Genomic DNA, 20,235 nt, shown 5'->3' on the forward strand with positions numbered 1-20,235 from the left:
GGGTGGCTATCGAGGGGGCATGCTGTGCCGAAATAAAAGCTGCCTTTTGTAGTTGTGTTTGTCATCTAAGGTACTTGAACTAAAGAGGGAAAAGTCTTGCCTTGACTCATCTTTCTAGGAGGGGAGTGAACTGGGCTGCAGAGCACGCTGTATTCGGGGATGGAAGCTCCCCTGTGGAGCTGGCCCTGGGGCAGCCTGGCTGGATGAGGAGCCTCGATCCACGTGTTTTGCTTCCTGGTCTTTGTGTGACCGACTTTGGCACTTGCACTCAGGCCTTTGCGTGGCCTGTGAGGGACATGGGCTCTGCTTAGAGGAAGTTTGGGGCCCAGCACACAAAGCCTCCCATGCAAACCCAGGGTGTTCACCTTTGCTCTGGGAGAGCCTGGGCCAGCCTCTGCCTTTCACAACCACAGGATGACCATCTTAAATCCCCTGATACAAATAAAAAGGCAAAGGATTCGCTCTTCTCTGAGATATCGGTCTATATTTAAGTTCACCGTGGAATATGTTTCAAATACTTACTAAAGAAGAGAATGTTTACAGCAAACAGAGCCGGATATTTAAATATAAATTGAACATGCTGAGCTGTAGTCAGGATAAGCCAAGCAGGGATAATTTATAAATCCCCAAGTACTACAGAGATTTAACTGAGAATTTCCAGTTCAATACCTCCAATCTCTTCACTATCTAACCAAAACACAGTAAGTACACAGACTGACAGTTAAAATAACCATCAAGCTGCAGAGCAGAGAGAACAAGTAAGCATCTAAAAGTCTAACTGTGGGATGTTATTAAGCAGAATGGATCTATACATCCCTGATAGTATTCTGGCAGAGCTTAATCAAGTTTTTGCTGGGAACAAGCCACCTGTTACTTATTTTCTTTTCAATTTATTTTTCACATCAGAGTAACTGTTAATTTCATTTTGAATCCAATATGCTGTGTAACCTGAGGTGCCAGGAATGAAATCGCGTAGCTCTCCAACGTATTTCTTCATGTCACGAGCAGAGACGTAGCCTGCAAACAGAAAGTGCAAGTCTCATCAGGGGAAGTCTGGGCTACTCTCGTTAGACAAAGCAAGAACTGCAGAAAAAGTGCTGTGGAGAAGGGAGCAATTGCAGTCGCACCATCAGAATTAATAGCCATGGCCGGTTTTTCTCTTGGAAGTCTCTAAGGGTTGGAAATAGATTTCAGATAATGTCTGGGGAAAATAAGGTTCTAAGATTTACTAGCCAGGAAGTTTAATTACAGCAATCTCTTATACCTAGAGCAATTACTGCAGCACCACCTTTTAAATTTACCTACACCACAGGAAGTAAGGTGACAAGTAATAAGCAATACAGATGTATCAAAACCAAGCAGTATCAATAAAAAGACGGTTACAGTTGTTAAATGAAACCTATAACAATTTTTGAGTCTGGCAGTTGGGTAAAGAGCAAATCCAAATAAAACTGTATGAACATTAACTGTACACAGCCAGAACTGGAAACAGGTCTGCACATGTAAGTAACAGAAAGAACTAAGGAACCCAGGACACAATATGGGCCCTGCTTCTTCGTCATCATCCTCCGTCGTTTTTAGGCATATTTTCCACTTCTTGAATGTCTACCTGTGCTAAGCTTTACCTGTCACCATGTTATTCACTGGGTATTCCTGAAGTGCATGGTATGCAAATTCCCCTTGGGTTGTTGTTCTTGAATCTGTTTTTTCTTCACTGCTATTTTGGGGAGAAAAGATGGCTGTGTTATTTCCTGGTTTGTGTGTTTTCTGAAAGCTGATGGTTTGGGCTGACTCAGCAGGCTTGGGTGCTTAAGGAAAGTTCAGCTTTCCTTTCCTTGTGCAGCCATGCCCAAATCCAGGCTGTGGGCCTCAACGTCACGGTATGATCACGCAGCTTCCAAGGCCATCCCTTCAGTGGCACCTGACGTGTGCCAAACCAGAGGTCCTGCTGCAGCTTCTGTTTTTGCAGGGAGCAAAGGATGGGGGAGTGGAGGACCCTGGACACACATCTTGCATATCCAAATCCTACCACTGAGGGTGAGGAACATACCTTTCACACAGATCTAGTGCATCTTCCACTTCCTGCTCCCTGTCTTTTCTCACCATCTCTGGTTCATCAAGTAGACTTTCACTGCGCTGCAATTATCAACACAGAATTAAATTAAAATTGTGCACTTGATCCCTTCAACTTAATGCAATTTGCCAAGACAGTAAATCCATGCTTGTGGCACAGTAGGGATATTGTCTTTAAGCCACCTCGCCTACTCACCTGCGATGGGAGAAAAGGCACAAAGCTTTGGAGTGTGCACTTCTCTTTTTTGAGTGCTTCCTTACCATTGCTGCTGGCTCTATATGTAGTCTGTGAACAGTATGAATTTGCTATTTCTGAACTTGAAAAAAAAAAACCACACTAGAGACTTGATCCAGAAGAGTGGTATTTTCAGGGCTTCTTTTTTCAAGCACAATTTACAATAAAATTGGAAATCCAAACATGGTTTTCCTTCAAAAGGACTTAGAAATTACTTCAAGAAGACAGCGTGCAGTGTCTTGGAGCTACACAGGGTCATGCAGAAAGAAAATGCCATACGGCATGGCTGAACTCAGATCTCAGCAACTCCAGAGGCAGCCTGGTTATTGGAGCCGCCAGAAGGATGTATGGGGAGACAGGATGGCTATGAGGTGTAAGGGAGAAAATCCCTTCTGCACATCCCATACTTAATCCAGTGTTGTGCCCCTGGGATGTCACGCTGGGGGACACACAGCACAGCAAGCACAGGAACGTTTGATCCCATATTTGGTTTGAGGGATGAAAACCAGGGGTTCCTGAAGTTGATACAACCAATTTTTTTATAGGACAGGTCAACACCACCTGTATATACTTCTCATCTTACCTGTTCCAAGAGGGAATCATCCATCTGCTCCCAAATAAAACTACCAATTTTTCTTCTGATTTCTGCCATGAACAAAAATAAATGAACGTAAAAGCATTAAACAATGACACTGGCTAGCAGTCTCTGTCCAAGCAAGCCCCTACTTGCATAGGTTATCACTAATGCACTCAGGAACATGGGCAGAAGCTCGCCGAATGGCATTGCTTGCTAATGCAATATTTTAGGTTGGGCACTAATTTCTTCAAAGGCAAAACCTCGTTCACTCTGCCTTTCCATCTGCCCGCCAGGGAGGAAGACTCACACCCAGCAGAAGGAAATTCCCCACCCACAGAGCAGAGGTAACTGGAGTCCGATGTTGGTTTGGCATCCCCCCAAATGTCTATGCTTATGGGGAATACAGCATGGAGTAAAAGCCGGCTGTTTTCCCTAACCTTCTTGCAAGCAGGCAGGAGGCAGAATGAAGTGTCCCAGAACTACTGACTGTTTCATTTCTGAGCTGGTATTTGCCCATGCGGAGAGATAACACGAATGAAAAACTGTAGCTCTACCGTCTAAGTAATCCAGGCTCTCATGTATTCTGGAAGAGAAAAAAAGACATCTGGTTTCTAAAGGTAAGCCTGAAAAAGAAACCAAAACATAATTATCTTTGGCAGTGATTAAACTGGAAGTACAAGGCTAGCTGTCAGCTTCAGCTAATGCAAGTCTAAAGGGATATTATTGTTAAAACCGATCTGCTCTAATATTACTGCCTTAATGCAGGTTAAAAAAAAGCATGACGTCTGGCCTTTAGAACATTAAGAAACACTGTTATTTTCTAGCTATGAGACTCATCACAAATACCAGGTTCAGCTCCCAGCTGCCTGGCACTTTCTTAGAACAGCCTGGAGGAAGAACCCAGGGGAACAGGTAAGTGTTTATTTTTAGGGATTAAATGGCACTGTTCTGCAATCCACTATTGGAGATGTTTGAGTTCTTGGGGGAAGGTGGGGGAATATTTAAATACTTAAAATTTTGCATAGCCATAGAAAAGTCTTCTACCCCTCAACTAGTAGACTATGACCTACAGTCTAGCAGGATGCACAAGGGATTTTGTGGCTGAAGGAAAGTCATTATTCAAGGATTCTTTGGATTCCCCTACCAAGGCCAGTGTCAGTGACTGAAGGATTATAAAATCTAAGCCAGTTTTAAGCAACAACATGTTAAGCAACCTGCTTATTCTAGCCATTAGGGGACCTGGTGCAGAGTAGCAGGAGGAAGTAGAAAACTGTCATTCCCGCTCACATATGTATTTACATGATATTTAATATACACAAATACTCAGTGGGGGAAGATCTCATATCATCTTTTCCTATGTTTGTAGGTCTCATGCAAAAACATTGTTGAGCTCTCTTATTTTTTATCAAATAAGCAGAATGAAAACAGCAATTTAGCCCTTTTCTGGGTGTTATACAGTCTTTTTTTATCTGCGGTCTTAGCTTTAAAGAGTTAACGCACTGTGGCTTGCTTTGTGTGTGGTTACTTCCTTATTTACGCTGTAGCCCTGGGGATGATGTCAGCTCAATTTTTTTAGATCTGGAGTTTTTCAGTAGGTCAATTCAAAGTTAACAAGAAGCAGAAAACAGCGCGATTAATTTAATTCACAGAAACGCCATCTGGGTTGGAAGTCAAAGGTGTGTTTAACCGGTCGGTTCCGCGCAGGGGTTTGGTGCCAAGGTTAAGGGCAGGCGGTGCGGTGGCGGCAGTGGTGGCGCTGGTCCTCGTGCGAATGCCGTTTTATCAGCTCGCCGTCCCGTCGTGCTCAGCTTCCCACACGAACAGCTATGCCGGTATCAGCACCTTCCTTTTAACCCCCACCACCGGAGTTAGGTCAGCCTCATGCGTGCACAAGCTAAATTATTTTTACAGCCATTTTATGTTTTGTCTGGGCCGGCTCTAAGTATAGCTTATCGTGAGGTGAGCGCTCAGCAGCGTTCGGTATTAGCGCCGGTTCAGGCTGAACTAAGCGGTGAAACCCCCCCAGGCTTCAGTGGGAACGCTGCTAGGAGCTTGGAAAATGCCACCGCAGTTTGTAACGGACGTTTGCTTCCATTAAACACGGGCTTAACCCCGCCGTGAACGTTATCTACGCTTCCATTAATTTTTGTTATCTTTCATTCCCTTTTGTTCTTTATATACATGCTTTATAACGGACACCTTCAAGCAGGCTATGCTTATACGAGATAAACTACGGCGAGAGGGCTAACACGGGCAGAGCGCACAGCGTCTCCAAACCTGTCGTTGAAAAAAGACCCTTTTAAGCGGGAAAAAGCGAGAAATTTAACTGCGGACGTGTTCCGAAATGGCAACGAGGAGGGGAAGAGCGGCAGCGGCGGTGGCCTACCTCCGCGTGTCCGGGTGGGCGGCATCGCTGCTGAAGAGGTAGTCGGCGTCCCGGCGCCGGGCGAGCAACCCCCCCTCGGCCTCTGCGGCAAGGAGGAGGGTGAGGCCGAAGGCGGGTGCGGGAGGCCCCCCGCGCCCCTGCTCCGGCGGCTCGGCCGGGGGCTGGTTTCGGGGGCCGAGGCCACACTGCCCCCCCCCCCCCGTTGTGTCCTCCCGCTGGGGCCCGGCCTGTGTGACCCGGCCTGGGAGGCGGCTGAGGGTCTCCCCCCATCCGTCCCCTCCGCAGGGGCTGTGCCCTGCCCCAGCACCAGGGGACGGGTGCTGCCCCCACCGTGGACCCCCACGCTCTTCCCCCTGTGCAGGGGGCTCAGCCTGCTCGCCCCCCCCCCCCCAGGTGACAGGGCTCTGCCCCATTGCTCTGCCCCTCTGAGGGGTGAACAGGGCCTTCCCCCCCCCCACAGGGTGACAGGGCTCTGCCCCATTGCTCTGCCCCTCTGAGGGGTGACAGGGCTGCGCCCCACTGCCCCTCTTGTGGTGACTGGGCTCTGCCCCACACGCTTTGCCCCCATTGCTCTGCCCCCTGAGGGATAACAGAGCTGTGGCCCCCTGTCCTGCCCCATCCCGCCATGTCCGGACCGGGGACGGGTGCCGGGGCGCCCCTCACCCCACAGCTCCCGCAGGCCTGGGCTGACGCTCCGGGAGAACCAGGCCCGGTGGCCCCGGAACATCACGACGTGGCGCGGGGCAGCAGCGGCGGCACTGAGGGGCAGCGGCAGATGGCGGCGGCCCCTGAGGGGCGGCGGGTGCTGAGGGGCAGCGAGGCGCCCCCGCGGGGCCCCCCCCAGGCGGCGTTGCCCCCCTTGTCCCGACCCCCTTCCCACACCACCCCCAACCTTTCCTCCCACTCTGGGGCCTGGCAGCGGCTCCTCGGGGTGCCGGGCACCTCGGCCGCCCCCGCCGCCCTGCCTGGGGGGCCACTTTGGCCCCCGCCGCCCCGCGAAGCCCCGCGTCTCGTGCTCCGAGGAACAGAGCTCCTCACGCGCTGTGCGACCCGCTGCGCCGAGCACCACGCCACTAGCACGGGGCAGCGCCTGTGGGAGCCTTCACACCCCCAGCCCTGGGAGCTGGGCCGGTGTTGCCCCCCCCCCCCCCCCCCCCCCGCTTGGCCCAGGGGCTCCCCCACGCACATTTGCGCTGCCGATCACCCCCGTTCCCTGCTCCGAGGCACTTTCCTAACAGTTTCCCAGCCCGGCTGCGTGAGAGGGGACCCCATCAGCTCCCAGGCTGACCCTCCGGAGCGCGTCTCTGCCAGCCCAGAGGCGGGAAAGGCGCTCGGGATCCTGCCAAGCACAAATCCCACCTTGCCCACCGAGCCTGCCACGAAAAACCTCCCCGACGTCTTGACTCTCCCCTCGGTATCTGAAAAGCCCTGTCAAATTAACAGTGAGAGCTGTAAATCAAACACTAGAGATGCCGGGTGTTCAAGTGGGGCTGCAAAGCCGCGTCAGACTGTCTCAGAAACGGTGTGTCACTAAGCCACCGTGTTTTGTTATCTCAGACCCCAAGGAACATACTCTGGAAGTGAAATGCCGGTAAAGCTGAGCCTATATTTTGGAGGAAAACATTTTCAGTGGGTGGCTGTTCTCCCCTGCCTCATTCAAGCACGGGCAGAAATATGGGTGAAGTTTTTCCGTAAAAGTGTCCATGAATGTGTAGATGTGGGACATCTTGTTAGCCTCATAAAAGGATACTTGCCCCTCCTCATAGTCCAGGTATACCCCGATCTTAGAGATGCCCGTCCTCAGGATCAGCCCTTTCGTGGCTATGTCCAGAGCTTTAAGTTCATTCCTGTTTCTCAACATTAGGAGCCAGTAGCCCTCTCTGGGTGAGAGCGGGTGCTTCTTTTTGTGGTTGATGGACCCTTTCACCACTCCCAAAGTCCATTCGGTCTTCTTCTCAACTCTACTTCCCAGTAATGTTTCCCTGAGGTAAAGCCTTCAGCTCCCAGGACTGCGACGCTGGAGTCAAACCTCTCTGGGGTATTGGGGAGCATCTGTTTTACATCGGCATGTCTCACACTGGTTAGATCTGCAGACAGCACGAGGTTTGGATGTGCTGTTTTAGGGCCTAGCGTTATCAAAGACAGGCCTAGGGAGAAAATGAAAAAAAAAGAAAAGCTAACAGCAAAGGAAATGTTTAGCATGCTACTTTGTATGAAGGACTAGATGCCATAGTACTGAGACTAATGAGGCTCTTCAAGGTGGCCAGAGCAAGCAGAGGTCCTGTCCAGAATTGCTGTAAAAGAGCCACTGCTAAAGTTGGCCCAGCCTGGCCAGGAGGAAGGAAGCCACTGCCACCAACTAGCACTAAAGCCGTATGCTTCTCAAACCGTACTGCTGAGGGTTCTCAACTCCCACTACAACTTCTCAGAGTTTATCTGCAGTTTATCTATCTCCGGAAATGAGACAGGCTGAGTTATGGGCCAAACACCAATTTTTTTGTGGCTGACGATCTGTGGTGCAGAGGAAGGCGGTGGCAGAAGCATAGCTACAACCCAGTTCCCCAGAGCAGCATCCAGCTGCGGTGGTCGTAAGATCAGCCTTTCCGTTCCTGCCATCACCCTGTCCCATTTTCTGAATCTCTTCCAGCTTCTGCAGAAAAATGAGGCCAAGACTGTGGTCTCCTTCCCTGCCTGGTGCTGATTCATTCCCGGAGCAGCTCCGAACGAGCTGCTGTTGAGATGCTCTGTATGCCTTTTCCTTGAGGGCGGTGACAAAACATGGTGGTGATAAGAAAGCAGTGTCTTTTTACCTGGACTAAGTACGGATTTCATTTCCTTCCATGCAGTATACTGGATTGGACCCTTGAATTGCCCCGGGCTGAGTTCACGGCAGACTAGCTGACCTTCAGACAGGGTGTGTGCTTTTTCCTGCAAGCTGGGCAGGCAGCAAATCACCTTGTCAGTTAGGTTGTGATCACAGAGCCCAGTAAATATGGGGTAAATCCAGCACTGCAGCTGGATTTACCTGGATTCGGCTGGACTGCACGTGGCTGCGACACAGCCACATTATGACGCTCAGCCAACTCTCCTCCACGCTCGTATTTTGTGCACATTCCAGAAAATTCTTCCTAGTGGATTTTACTACTTAAGCAAAGCTGAATAGGTCCAAAACAGTCATTTTCAAGTTACATGATTATTCAGCCTTATTGAAATGTGATACGGAAAGCCAGAGTCTTTGATTCTTGCTCATTTTTCAGCAAGTTTTTAAACAACCCAAAGAATTTTTTTTTGCTTGCACTTACCTGTTCATGAAGGACTTGATACCCTGTTAAATGAAAGGCAAGAAGAAGTGTTGAGTAATGGTGTATTTGCCATGCAGGTAAGCCCTGGTTAGCTGAGCTGAAACAGGCAGCTGGTGCTGCTTTGGGGACTGTGCACCTTTCCTCTTGCAAGTATAGCACGAGTGTTTCAACAAACACTTTGTGGCGATTTGCCAGGACCCAGCTCGATGGGTTTTGCAGATCCCAAACTCATTTCCACTGAAGTATCAGAAATGTCTGAGTTGGAAGCCATGCAAGCCTGCAGCATTTCCTTTCTCCTTCCTGGGGAGAAGCTGGGCTGCAGGGAGCTACATGCACACTTGGCATGGAATTGGGCACCCAGGCTTTAGCTAAGGAGATTTTGGTGCATCCTGAATCCTTTCTCCCCCCTGCTTATTTCCTACCCAGACCACATGCATTGCTTGTTGCTGTGCAATTTCTTGCTGTGAAAAAAAATAAAATTAAAAAAAAACCCTCTCAAGCTACAACAGGAGCAGGCACAAGCAACACAAGAGTTTATTTCCATACAGATGTCCTTGGTGATAACCCACAAGATTTATCTGAAGCTGGTTTATATTTCAAAGCTTGCTGTTCAGAGCTCATCCATATGGAAATGTAAAGTTACAAATAATTACTAAACATGCCGTGGATTCTCCTTTCTTGTCCCCCCTCACTCCTTTCCAAGAAGGTCTCGCATTCCCCAGGTTATCTCTTTGCTAAACCACCCTCTCTTTTAGCTTTTTATTTAAACCTCAATTTCTCACTGTTAGGAAGCTGATGGAGTTGTGGTGGTAGAGCCGGGACTGAATGTGTATCAGTATCTCTTTTGCTTGGTTACACTTTTCTTGAAGGACACCCGTATTCAGCTGCATGTCTTGAAGAAAGATTTTCCCCTCCTCTTGCAGCTCATTCACTAGTCTTTTCTCTCTGCCATGAAGGAACTGGTGAAGCTTTAAAAACGCCAAAGAAAGAGATGTGATGTTGAAGAAGTAACCTGTTCTCCTAAAAACACAGATTCTTTGTTAACCTGGGAAATATTTTGCTGTCAACAAAATTGCTTGTAGTTCATAAACCACAACTGAGACTTGTTTCATGCTTCATACTTACCCAGACATCCTACAACAACCCTATCCCCTGGAAAGACTGGAGAACCTTTTTACAAAATTGGACCGCTGGTCCAGTCAGCCAGATATTCATCTCCAGCCTTGGCCAATGCCTGATATTTCTGAGGAAGAAGGAAAATCACCCCAGGCTGATACAGTGCTCCAAATTCCATCCTGGCCCTTGACAGGACTGCTTGGGCAGGTAGGCACAGGGTGCCACGCAAAACACAAATATGACCGGTGCCTGATAAAATAGAGAAGGTTGTGCTAGATGTGGTCCCGAAATTGTGATGTTAATCAAAACTGGACGGCCCCCCAGGATTTACATGCATGGCACTCCCCCAAATGGGGGCTTTTTGAGTAAGTTGTCGAAATACTTCCTAAGCAATACCACAACGAGTGCAATAAGGACAAAGCCTTCCCTCGTGCGGGAAGATGGTGATGTACGTTACGATGGCTGATCTATGCCGCAGCTGTGGTCGGACATCTGTAGGGCCTCCTCTGCAGAGTAGACCCATCACTCTGGAGGAAAACCAGCGGTTTCTGTCGGAGCGCAGCTGTCTGCTGAATAAATGCTACTCACCTGGTGGGACGCGATTTGCTCTTTTTGCCTGTGCCAGAGGATCTTCAGCTTCTGCAGAGCGGACTCCACTCGGGTCCTAATTAAGATCAGGTTTTCCTGTTGGTGTGATACACACAGCCATTACCCTGTGATCCTCTTCAGTCCCCCCAGAGAATTCAGGACAAATCCTTTCTCTTGACTTACCATATGTAAGAAAAGAAATAACTGGAGGGGGATGAGCTTACGTGATGGATGTGCACGTATTCCCCTTTCCCACTCCTTCAACAGCCCTGCTGTCACTAATGTCTGGGAGAAGGCTGCAAGCGATCTGCCTGGTTTGAGCAGTTAGCCGCACTGCAGGGCATGTGAAGGAGCCTGAAGAGAGAGGGTGAGGATATTCCTTCAGCATCGGCCTTCACGGCAGCTTATCCTTTCAGCATAAAGTAATACTTCATCAAAAGATCTCAGCTTGGACAAGCCCTAATAAGCAAACAAACAGACCCATCTGCCCAGCCACAGACCTACTGCTTCTACTTGAAATCTCTTAGAAAAGAACTTTTCTTCCCTCCCAGACCATCTTCTCCTGCAGAAATCCTGCAGGACCGTTACTCAGGGCTGGGGTGGGCCTGGGCTGGGCTCTGAAGCATGGCTGGCATTGCAGGCCAAGTTTTGCAGTGCCTTGGTAGGATAAATTCGAGGAGCCATCGGCTTTTTCAGCACAGAGGATTGACTGCATCCAAAGTCATTTGTCAGCAAAACCATGGTTCCTTGTTGGTCTCGTTAGCAGCGAGGTCTCTGACACATGATCAAATAGTTGACAGAGTCTTACTGTGTTCGCACGATAACTACCACATAGTGCTGCGTGTCATCGGGTACGAGCAGAAACTGGCCGATCTGGTCCTCGGACGCCTGCGACTCTCGGCAGAGGAAGCAGGCCAGTTTCCCATCCGGTTTCCGGAAGAACACGAGGGGTTTGCCGTGTTCGCTGCACTTCTGCTTGCCCTGCTCCACCTGGAAGCCCTTCAGGCTCTCCAGCGCCTTTCCCACTACTGTGTTTTCTATGTATTGCCCATCTGGGACCTCAGCCTGACACTCTGGGCAAGCGCAAAGCACCATCTTCACCCAGATATTTTTAATACACAGCTTGCAGAAGTTGTGGCTGCAGGGCAAAATCACCGGCTCTTTAAACCACTTCATGCAGATGGTACAGGACAAGTGTTTGCCGAAAAGACTGCCCGGTAACTCTGGAGTTAGGTTAGACAAGCTTTCAGTCTCACATATGGATGTCGGCAAGAAAAAGGCAACAGCTGTGCTGGGTGACATCATGTTGGGAGAAACCAGCTTAGATCGAACTGAAAAACAAGTCCTACCAGAAAAAGGTGATCAGAGTGAGATCCTGGCGCAGTTCTGGCAAAACTAGGTGAAACGAGGGGCAACGCTGCTTCAGGTTTGGGTCCCTGAGGAGAGGCAGCTCCCAGCCCACCACCCAGGGCAACCCCAGGACCCCCAGAAACCCCCATCCCATGGCCAAGGTGGGCTCGCATGACCCCTCTGCCCGGGGCTGACCTTGGCTGTCTGTCCATACGTCTGCCCGGGCAGCTGTTGGGCTGAAGGAAGGTTCTGGAAGGGGGTGGTGGCCAGAAGGAGCCAGCCCTGGGTGGGAGCCCCAGAGCCTGGTGAGGAATGACGTCCCGTTGACCCTTGTGGGTCCCCACGGAGTGACCAGCTCGTTTTCTACCCCTCACCCCAGGAGAGGCATCGCAGACATGTTTGCTTTGACATTCAGCAGAAAACAGGGCATGAAGACACAGCCGTCTCCCATGGCACCTGCATCCCACCCATCACCCTTGAGATAATGCCGATGGGAGACCAACATAAATCACTGCACTCAATCCCTGTCAAGCAGTCCAAAAAAGTAAGATTAAATTCGATTCCTCATTTCTAGAAACAGATTCCTCTCTCTCTGAGAATGGACAACTGGGATATAAAGAACACTTTCATCCCAGCATTTTCAGATGATTTTAATCAGAGGCTGAGAGACCGTTACTTGCAGTAAACAACTTGGTTTTGCCTAAAATGTATTTTCAAGCAAAGCACATAGAAGACAAAAGTTTGTGTAGGACAATTTTTCTCCTTGTCTTGCACAGAAAGCAATTATAATGGAAGAGGCTATGACAGCAAGCCAAAACATCATTCATAAGTGAATGTTCTGTCTTGGCAGTTCCAAGTCACCGTAAATCATAATATGCCCCCCCAAAATAAGTATGATAGATCATGTCCTCCAGGTTGAACATACTTGACAGGAATCCTTGTTCACACACATGAAATCTGCAGAAATTCAATCCTCCCTGACTGAATGGTACAATCATGAAGTAATTGCACTGACTTTTGCATAAAATAAAAGCAGACTGATCTGTAGCTACACAGGCTACAGGGTTCTGCTAAGTAGCTTCTGTAGTTCTACCATTTTGGGGTACTCCCATCAAAATCTTGTTCAACCTGAAGTGTGACACAAGACCAGACTCTAAACTAGACTTCCTCATTGTTGGGTCAAGCCACTTGCAGAACAGAAAAACAGCTGGCAAGTGAAAGTAGCTGACTCATACCTGCTTCCCCTCAGCCCAGCTTTACTCCACACATTAACACTCTCAGCTAGGGTGTCCACTTCAAACCTACATAAGTGGCTATTCTCCAGAAGAAAAACGTTCCTGAATCTTCTCCATGGAAAAACTGCAACTCAGGGCAGTGCCCCCACCCTCCAGATTTACCCACAACCCAGTGGCCATCAAAGCCTGTGAAAGCAGAGAACTCATTTGGGTCTGGATATGGTACGACACTGAAGTAGCATCTTAAGGGCAAGTGTCAAGTCAGTGAGCTCCTTGGAGGAAGGGGAAATCAAACAGGAGGACACCCTGCTTCCACATCAAGAGAAGTCAAAACAGATCTGGTAGAAAACAACGGGTGTATCGGGATTCCTTTACTTGACGGATAGCAGCAGAGACAGAAGCAGGCCTGCAGCACTCAAAGCGCATCAGGAAAGGCAAACAGTGCTAAGGGGAACCTTTCACTCCTGCCTCTTTGGGGTGAACATAAAAGCAAGCACAGCTCTTCATGCTGGCCCCAGTGAAATATGTGCCTCCTACTCAGAAAGACAGAAGTCATTGAAAATTTCCAATTATATTTAGATAAAACATTCTGTACAATTCAGACCATTAAAAAAGTTACACAGTTGTTTAATTGGTAATGTAGATACATAGTTATGTGCTCAAACAGTGCCTAGCTAACACATTGCCTGTAATAAAGGATAACGTTTCAAGAACAACTATTAAAGATTTTCATTAAAGTGCAGCTGTGGCTGCACCAAAACTATTAGGGCAAGTGGATGTTACAATCAAGCAGGGCTTCTAAAGGTTTGAACAGTATGAAATCGCCTCACATATCTCCCAGAACAGCCAAATTTACAAAATTTAGATTCCTCGCCAATCAATTCACTTTGGGTCTCCATCGTAACTGCTGGTCCAGAGCTGCTTCAATAGCATTACTATGCTTGCAGATCATCTGCCATATGCCTCAAGGGCATAGAGCCCTCTGCATGCTTTTCCTCTCATCTTAATTCCTCAGCATTTTAATTCCACAGCGAAGAAGGCAAGGAATATAATCCAGTGAATTCAGGCTAGAAATTTTAATCCTAGCAGACAGCATTCTACAGAGAAGGAATTTTGTACGAGATCAGCGCGATTCTTCTTCTCCATTACAACTGCAAGTGGCACATAAAGAAAGGACAGAAGCTTAAGCTCATTTTCAATTTGCAAGCCTTCAAACCTGCATGGGGAAGAAGAGATTATTGATGTTAGTCACTGTTCAGATCTTCTGTTGTAACTATTTCAAACACTACAGTGTTTTCCACATGTGAACTTAGACTCCAGAACCCCAGCTGCAGGCACACAGACCCACCTTCCCACCCTGCAGAAATCTGCTTTTCTATCCCCTGCTCTGTGGGGGCCTCATCCTTCAACAAATAATCCTCTATTACGATGACCAGTGTTTTCCACCCCAAATGCCATCTATGATGATATTCTCACTCTCTAGCACGTTCTTAACTCTACTGCCCCAGCTTCTAGCTCCTTGCCTTCAAACTCTAGCAAAGTCAGTGTTGTCCCTCCCCAACAATCCCACCCTGAACAAAGTCTGCTCTCCCTCATCAATGATCTTCATGCAAGCATCCCACTAAAGCCACTGCAGCCCAGTTATCACCAGCACCTTCCCCAGGCAACTGGTACCAACACAGTCCTCAGGGAAGACTGCCTTCCTCCCCTCGAGCCCAGGCAAGAAGATGACAAGACAACACACTAGGCAGTTGCTGCATGGGCACAGCACAACCCAGATCCACTCCAAGGGCCAGGTTTCCCTCCCTACTGTCCGGAAATAAGTGGCAAATCAGAAGAGTGGTGGAGGGAGGCCATATGCAATTTTTCCAGGGCTCTGGTACATAGAAACACCTGTAGTGTATCAGACCAAAGGTTGATTTAGCTCAGTATATTGTCTCCAGCAACACTTATAAGCAGATGCTTAAGCACATGTGGCATTCCTCTTAAATACTCTTGTAATCCAACTACTTTGGGCTCTGGTGGATTTCTTGAGCCTTTCCCCTCTGGTCTCAATATCAGTTTTTCTGCTGCAAATTAAGAGAGTGTCTTCTTCTATTGTCCCCCACATACACACACTAGAAAGCTGGTCAAATAATCCCCCTCCCCCTCTTATCCCTGGAAGACTAATGCTCTCTTTTGCTGTTCTACAGCAAGGAAGGGCTGAAGGAGCACTAGAGGAAGAGCAACATTAGACAGTGGACAGTAAAGGACTCCCATCTGGCTACATCTTTCTTAGAAGCGGTGCCCAGGAGTATTTTTCTGATTTACAAAGTCCATTTGACTCATGATTCTGTCTCAGTCTAAAAGCTGTTGTTAGTATTTTCTCATCCAGCTTGGAGAGTATTGAGATCTTGCAGAGGCTTGTGCTTGATGTGGTCAACAGTTATCCAGCCTCTATCGGAGTACCCCGAATCGAAGGGTTTCGACCAGTGTTGCTACTATTTCAGCTAGGCCAAGTTTCTTTAGTTTTCACTATTAAGGCTTAGGCTAGATATTTATTTTATTCTGAAATCCAGATCAGTATGCTTAGAAGTGCCTAGATAGTTTGAAGAACCTGGAGCGTTCAGAGACTGAGACGTTGGTGAATAAAGACAAACTGCTTCTTGTTTGGCAAGTAAGACACCAGCTTGTGCCTCACAAATTCTGCATTACCAAGCCGATGCTTTGCTCTTCCCTTTTACCCATGCCTAGTGCAGGGTTAACCAGCGCCTTCCTTCCCCCAAGACGCAGCAAAGCCTCCACGGGAATTCCTAGGTATTACAACTTCCTCTCCACTAGGCCAAAGACAGCATTAGTGGATCCAGAGAAGCACTACAGAACCTGTGACAACTCTGAACAGTATCTGGCAGACATGCCGAGGAGACAGAAGGAAGTTTTGCCCCAAGGAGCTGCTCTCTTTTGAGCCAAGGAGCTTCTTGGTAGGCTGTTATCATACACTGGCTAAAATAATAAGTAGAACAGTTTCAGGACAACCACGCTCCCAAGCCACTGGCACCACTGTAGAGGGTTTTTTTTGGCGATTGCTTTTGTTCTTAAACTCTGCAAGCCATGGACTTGCCCCCACAGACAGTAGTCCATGTTCCCCTTAACAGCAGGGCTCAACATAACTTACCATGGTTATCCTAAGCACAGCTTAGTACTCTGGATCTGCAAGAAAGAAGGGCAGAGCCTTAGGCTTCATTCACAGCACACACAACCCCCCCCCTCTCACCAGTCACCACAACCCACAGTTCTGGGAAACAGCCACACTGCAACAACCAGAGAGCTGCCTTTACTAAGCTGCGTGCTTGTTGTAACAGGCTGCAGATCGGCTCACCAATACCAGTCCCCACTCCCCAATCCTCCTTTAGGTCTGCCTCAAGCATTTTGCTTTACTCCTTGAAGCAGGCCTCATCTGGCAAGATCCTGTTTTGTCTCAGGAGCTGCACCAGCAGAAGTCCTCCTACCAGAACTTCACACTCACATGCAACTGCCAACGGCAAGAGGAACACTAGCCATTTTATGGCTCAGAAGTCAAGGCACATGTTGAGAAGGAAGTGATTTCATTAAGTGTGAATCTAAACATTAAGTGCTGCTCTGCTTAGCCCTGCTTCAAAGCCAAAAAAATCACTGCATTACCAGGCATATCTTTTTTCAGGTTACTTCACCTAGGAGGTCAGGGAACCAGCTACCTACAGAACCTTCAATAATACTTGAAGCAAATCTTTTCTGCCCGTTACTACTTAATTCTTTCACAAGCAAGAGAAAAGTCCACAATACCCCATTTGAAAATCTGCGGCTCCGTGAGGGTGATATGTTCCACCTTGCACGTGTACTCATCATCTTTGCTGGGGGTGAAGGGTGCATAGACAAGGCGCTGGAAAGTCCAGTTGTCACTGAAGGACATGTCGGAGTACTCCACGTTCTGCATAGGCTCGCCATTCTTGAGGAGGGTGATGCTGATCTTGGGAGGGTGGAAGCCCTCCACGTAGCAATTCAGGATGTTCCCGGTGCCGAACACGACGGGATGGCGGGAGTACACCTGCACTTTGGGCGCCTCTGGAAGGAGGGGCGGCAGGTAAGCAACAGGGCACCGCCTGCGAGGCGCTGCCGGGGCCAGAGCCCACCGGGCCCCGGGAGGCCACAGGGAAGCAGCAGCCACCGCCGGTGCTTCGTGCCCGGCCTGGAGCAGGGCCCGGGCAGCCCGCCCACGGCCGGTAACCGGGGCCGGGGCCCAGCCCCGTCGGGTAACCGGCACCTGCCGACTCCCCCTCCCTCCCGCCCGCCAGTAACGGGTCCCCCGCATCCTCCCCTCCCGCCGGTACCGGGTCCCCCGCATCCTCCCTTCCCACCAGGAACCGGGCTCCCCACACCCCCCCCCCCCCCGCCGGTAACCGGTACCGGGTCCCCCGCATCCTCCCCTCCCGCCGGTACCGGGTCCCCTACATCCCCCCCACGCCCCGCCGGTAACCGGGACCCCCGTGCCGGGCACCCCCGCCCCGCGGGCTCACCCTTGGCCTCCCGCAGGCCGACCAGCAGCACCAGCACCAGCACCATGCCCCTCAGCACCCGCGCCATGGCGCCGGCCAACCCTCGCTCCTCGCAGCTCACTCGGAATAGCGCGCCTGCCCGCCCGCAGCCCTATTTATACCCGCGGCCGCGGGCGGCCAATCGCCGCGCAGGGCGCCCTGTGCGTCACCGGTCTCCAGGCTGAAACGGCGCGGAGAGGTTAGCTGAGCCGAGCCTCGCAGCTTTCGCTTTCGCTTAGGTCGGGCCCAGGGCCGCGCCCGGCCCCGCCGCGGCCCCCCCGGCCGGGCCGCTGCCCACCCGCCTCGTCGTCGGCAATTTGAGTTCAGAAACGTTTCGCTGAAGGAACGCCGTCGCGACGGCGCTGTTTGCTGGCCCCTTTGCTCGGGTTTTCCCCTCCTTGCTGGTGCAGAAGGGGCAAGGGAAGAGTCACGTCATGCTAGTCACAAGACGCTCGTCCAGCTTTAATTTCTGACCGAAAGAAAAAAATAAAATCCCTCCCAAGGGGAACTTGCCTGCCAGGGCCAGCACGGCAGCACCAAAACCTGCAAAGCCCCACGCCCGGCCTCTTCCAGGGCAGCTGAGCGTGGCCGGGCTCCCGCATCCTAACAGCGAGAAACGGCCCTCCGAGCCAGCCTCCGGCCTTTCCTGGCCTTCCTCCGGCTCCCAAAAGTACAAAATCGTTTTTTTCCGGTGCCCTCCACGCACTTCAGTTTAGCTGGGCTGGGAACCCCCCGGGCTGCTCCCCTAGTGCAGCCTCCTCGGCAGCCTGGGGAAAGGAGGGAAGTGATTCGCTTTGAGCTCATCCAGTAAGACCTGCTTCGTCCCCACAGCATGATGAAAACTGGAGTTAAAAAAGGTTCCCTCCAGTGGCAAAGCAGCATTAAAGAGCACTTGGATGAGCCGTGCAACCCGGGGCCTGCTTGCGTTTCCGCAGATCCCACACCGCTGCTCTTCAGAGCCAGCATTCCGGACAGGGCATCAGAACCTGCACATATTCTCTTCCATCCAACTGAATGAGAACGGTGAGAGCCTAGTATTTCCTTACACAGTTTAAAAAGAAAAGAAAGGAAGGTCCCTAGCAGTTGGAAGAAGAGGGCAGCATTGTGGAGCCCCTTTAAGACTCAGCCAACTTCATATGCGCCGTTTAAAGAGCTATCTGCAAACCAAGAAAGCACGCATGGAAAACATCTCCCACCAGAAGGCAAACTGCACAGCACGTAAATCTGTAGAAACTGACTGAGAAGTCATAAAAGAAGGACCTGCACATGGTATAAAATGCTACCGCTGCGCTGTGAGAGCTCTGAGTGGTTGCGAGCTCCTGCTCTGCTGACTGCTCCGCAGCTGCAGCGTCCGGCTGCCAAGCTTTGCCAGCAGGAGATGAGACCAGGTCTCTTGTCGCGCAGCTGCCGTTGGAGCCTTATCAGAGATCGCACTCGCAGTGAGAACAGGCCCTCACAAAACTAAGCACCAGCTCCTGTGTTGGTTGCTGAGGCTGCATCTGGTGACATCATCTACAAGCCCAATCTACAAGTTAGTCTACTTCTACCCAGGTGAATGAGCCCTTTGACTTAATATTAGTTACAGACATCATTAACTGCAGCACCCAGATCCTTTCCCTGTACTGAAGCCAAGCTCTGCCTGTTGGAACGGGAATCCCCAGAAGTGACTTCACTGTCCACAGCAACGCCTGGTGGACTTTCCCCGTAAAGCGATACTAAACCATGAGTTTCTTCCACGTGATGTTTCTAAAAGGCCACACCAGTTTGGTTAGTACAGCCAAATGCTTCCTGCTTTAGAGCGTTGCTGCTTTTAACAGCACAGAGAAATATAAGAGTGGGTGAGCTGTGACACAAATGCAGCCTCTGAGGCACATGCAGTGGGTTCTTGGCATAAAGCCATGCCAAGATATGTTCAGGCACGAGGGTGGGTAAGTTGAAAGGTAACTGAAGAGCTGGAGTCCTATGCCCTAGCTTTTTTCTCATACACTTCAAAATCTACAGGTATAAACTTCCCAGGTCTGCTTCTAGGCTGAGTGCTTCAAAAGTAAAATTCAAATCCTCGTAAGAAAAAGGACTCTACTCGTGCCAGCCACAGCAATGCAGGACTGAGGAACTCCAGCTGGTTTGCCTTGATTACTCAGGAGGATATTGGCAGCAGTTTGGAAACACACTGGCAGCAACCAGAGCAGCAGAGAAGGAGCCAGGCTAGGACTCTTCTGTGCCCTAGATTTACCCTGGATGCAGGTGTTTGCCAGGGAGCACCAGTGCTGCAGTCTTACACCCCCTTTCACAGGTGGGGTCATCAAAATCTCACCCTCATCTCCCCCATCTGCCCCACAGCAGCTTGATTACCATCCCTGCCCCCTGTGCAGCCTCATGCTGTGGCTCTCTGAGGCCCAGTGCTGCTCCCAGCCTCAAAGGTAGCAGCTGGGAGAGCACCCAGATTGCGGTTGCTTTGTCACAGAGAAATGCTGTAGGGAGAGGGCTGAAGAGGTATGAAGGCCACCAGCACCAGCGGCTGCAGCAATTCAGGGAACAGGGCAGGAAACACCTCTTCTCTCTCGCTCTCACCAGAGTGGGGAGGAGAAGCATCAAAAGGCAGAGCTCCCACCTAAGCTGTGAGGTACGGCTGTCCCTCCTGCTCCACTGCCAAGGCAGAGGCCTTGGTGCTCAGCAAAACAACTCAGAGCAGACACAACCAGAGCAGCTGGCCAAGAAGAAGCGACAAACATTATCTCCCAGCAAGGAGAGGTGCCGGACCAGCGTGGCCCGTTGTGGCTTGGAGCGTGCATAAAAATACCTTCTTGCCCTGCTGCCACTAGA

At 50.1% G+C, this 20,235-nt stretch overlaps 3 protein-coding genes across 3 annotated transcripts; all 3 read right to left on the reverse strand.

Moving 5' to 3' along the window:
- Positions 1-509: 509 nt before the first annotated feature.
- TERB2 (telomere repeat binding bouquet formation protein 2) lies at positions 510-5,998 on the reverse strand. Its single transcript, XM_067305807.1, has 7 exons — positions 5,935-5,998; positions 5,272-5,512; positions 3,323-3,468; positions 2,892-2,953; positions 2,051-2,136; positions 1,626-1,717; positions 510-1,017 (listed from the first exon to the last, which is right to left on the reverse strand). Exons 1-7 carry the CDS (start codon positions 5,996-5,998, stop codon positions 875-877), a joined length of 834 nt encoding a protein of 277 aa, XP_067161908.1. The 3' UTR covers positions 510-874.
- Positions 5,999-6,815: 817 nt separating this feature from the next.
- On the reverse strand, positions 6,816-11,582 carry TRIM69 (tripartite motif containing 69). Its single transcript, XM_067305808.1, is given in 9 exon segments — positions 6,816-7,227; positions 7,230-7,418; positions 8,082-8,280; positions 8,461-8,473; positions 8,574-8,596; positions 9,356-9,559; positions 9,561-9,593; positions 10,278-10,373; positions 11,106-11,582. Coding segments are annotated over 9 exon segments (1,587 nt in total). The 3' UTR covers positions 6,816-6,874.
- A 1,835-nt stretch (positions 11,583-13,417) lies between these two features.
- On the reverse strand, positions 13,418-17,509 carry B2M (beta-2-microglobulin). Its single transcript, XM_067305522.1, has 4 exons — positions 17,395-17,509; positions 16,664-16,942; positions 16,017-16,051; positions 13,418-14,078 (listed from the first exon to the last, which is right to left on the reverse strand). The coding sequence occupies exons 1-3, from the start codon at positions 17,459-17,461 to the stop codon at positions 16,038-16,040; spliced, it is 360 nt and encodes a 119-aa protein (XP_067161623.1). The 5' UTR covers positions 17,462-17,509; the 3' UTR covers positions 13,418-14,078; positions 16,017-16,037.
- Between the last annotated feature and the right edge of the window lie 2,726 nt (positions 17,510-20,235).

This window comes from Apteryx mantelli, chromosome 15 (genome assembly GCF_036417845.1).
Source record: "Apteryx mantelli isolate bAptMan1 chromosome 15, bAptMan1.hap1, whole genome shotgun sequence".
Classification (NCBI taxonomy): Eukaryota; Metazoa; Chordata; class Aves; order Apterygiformes; family Apterygidae; genus Apteryx; species Apteryx mantelli.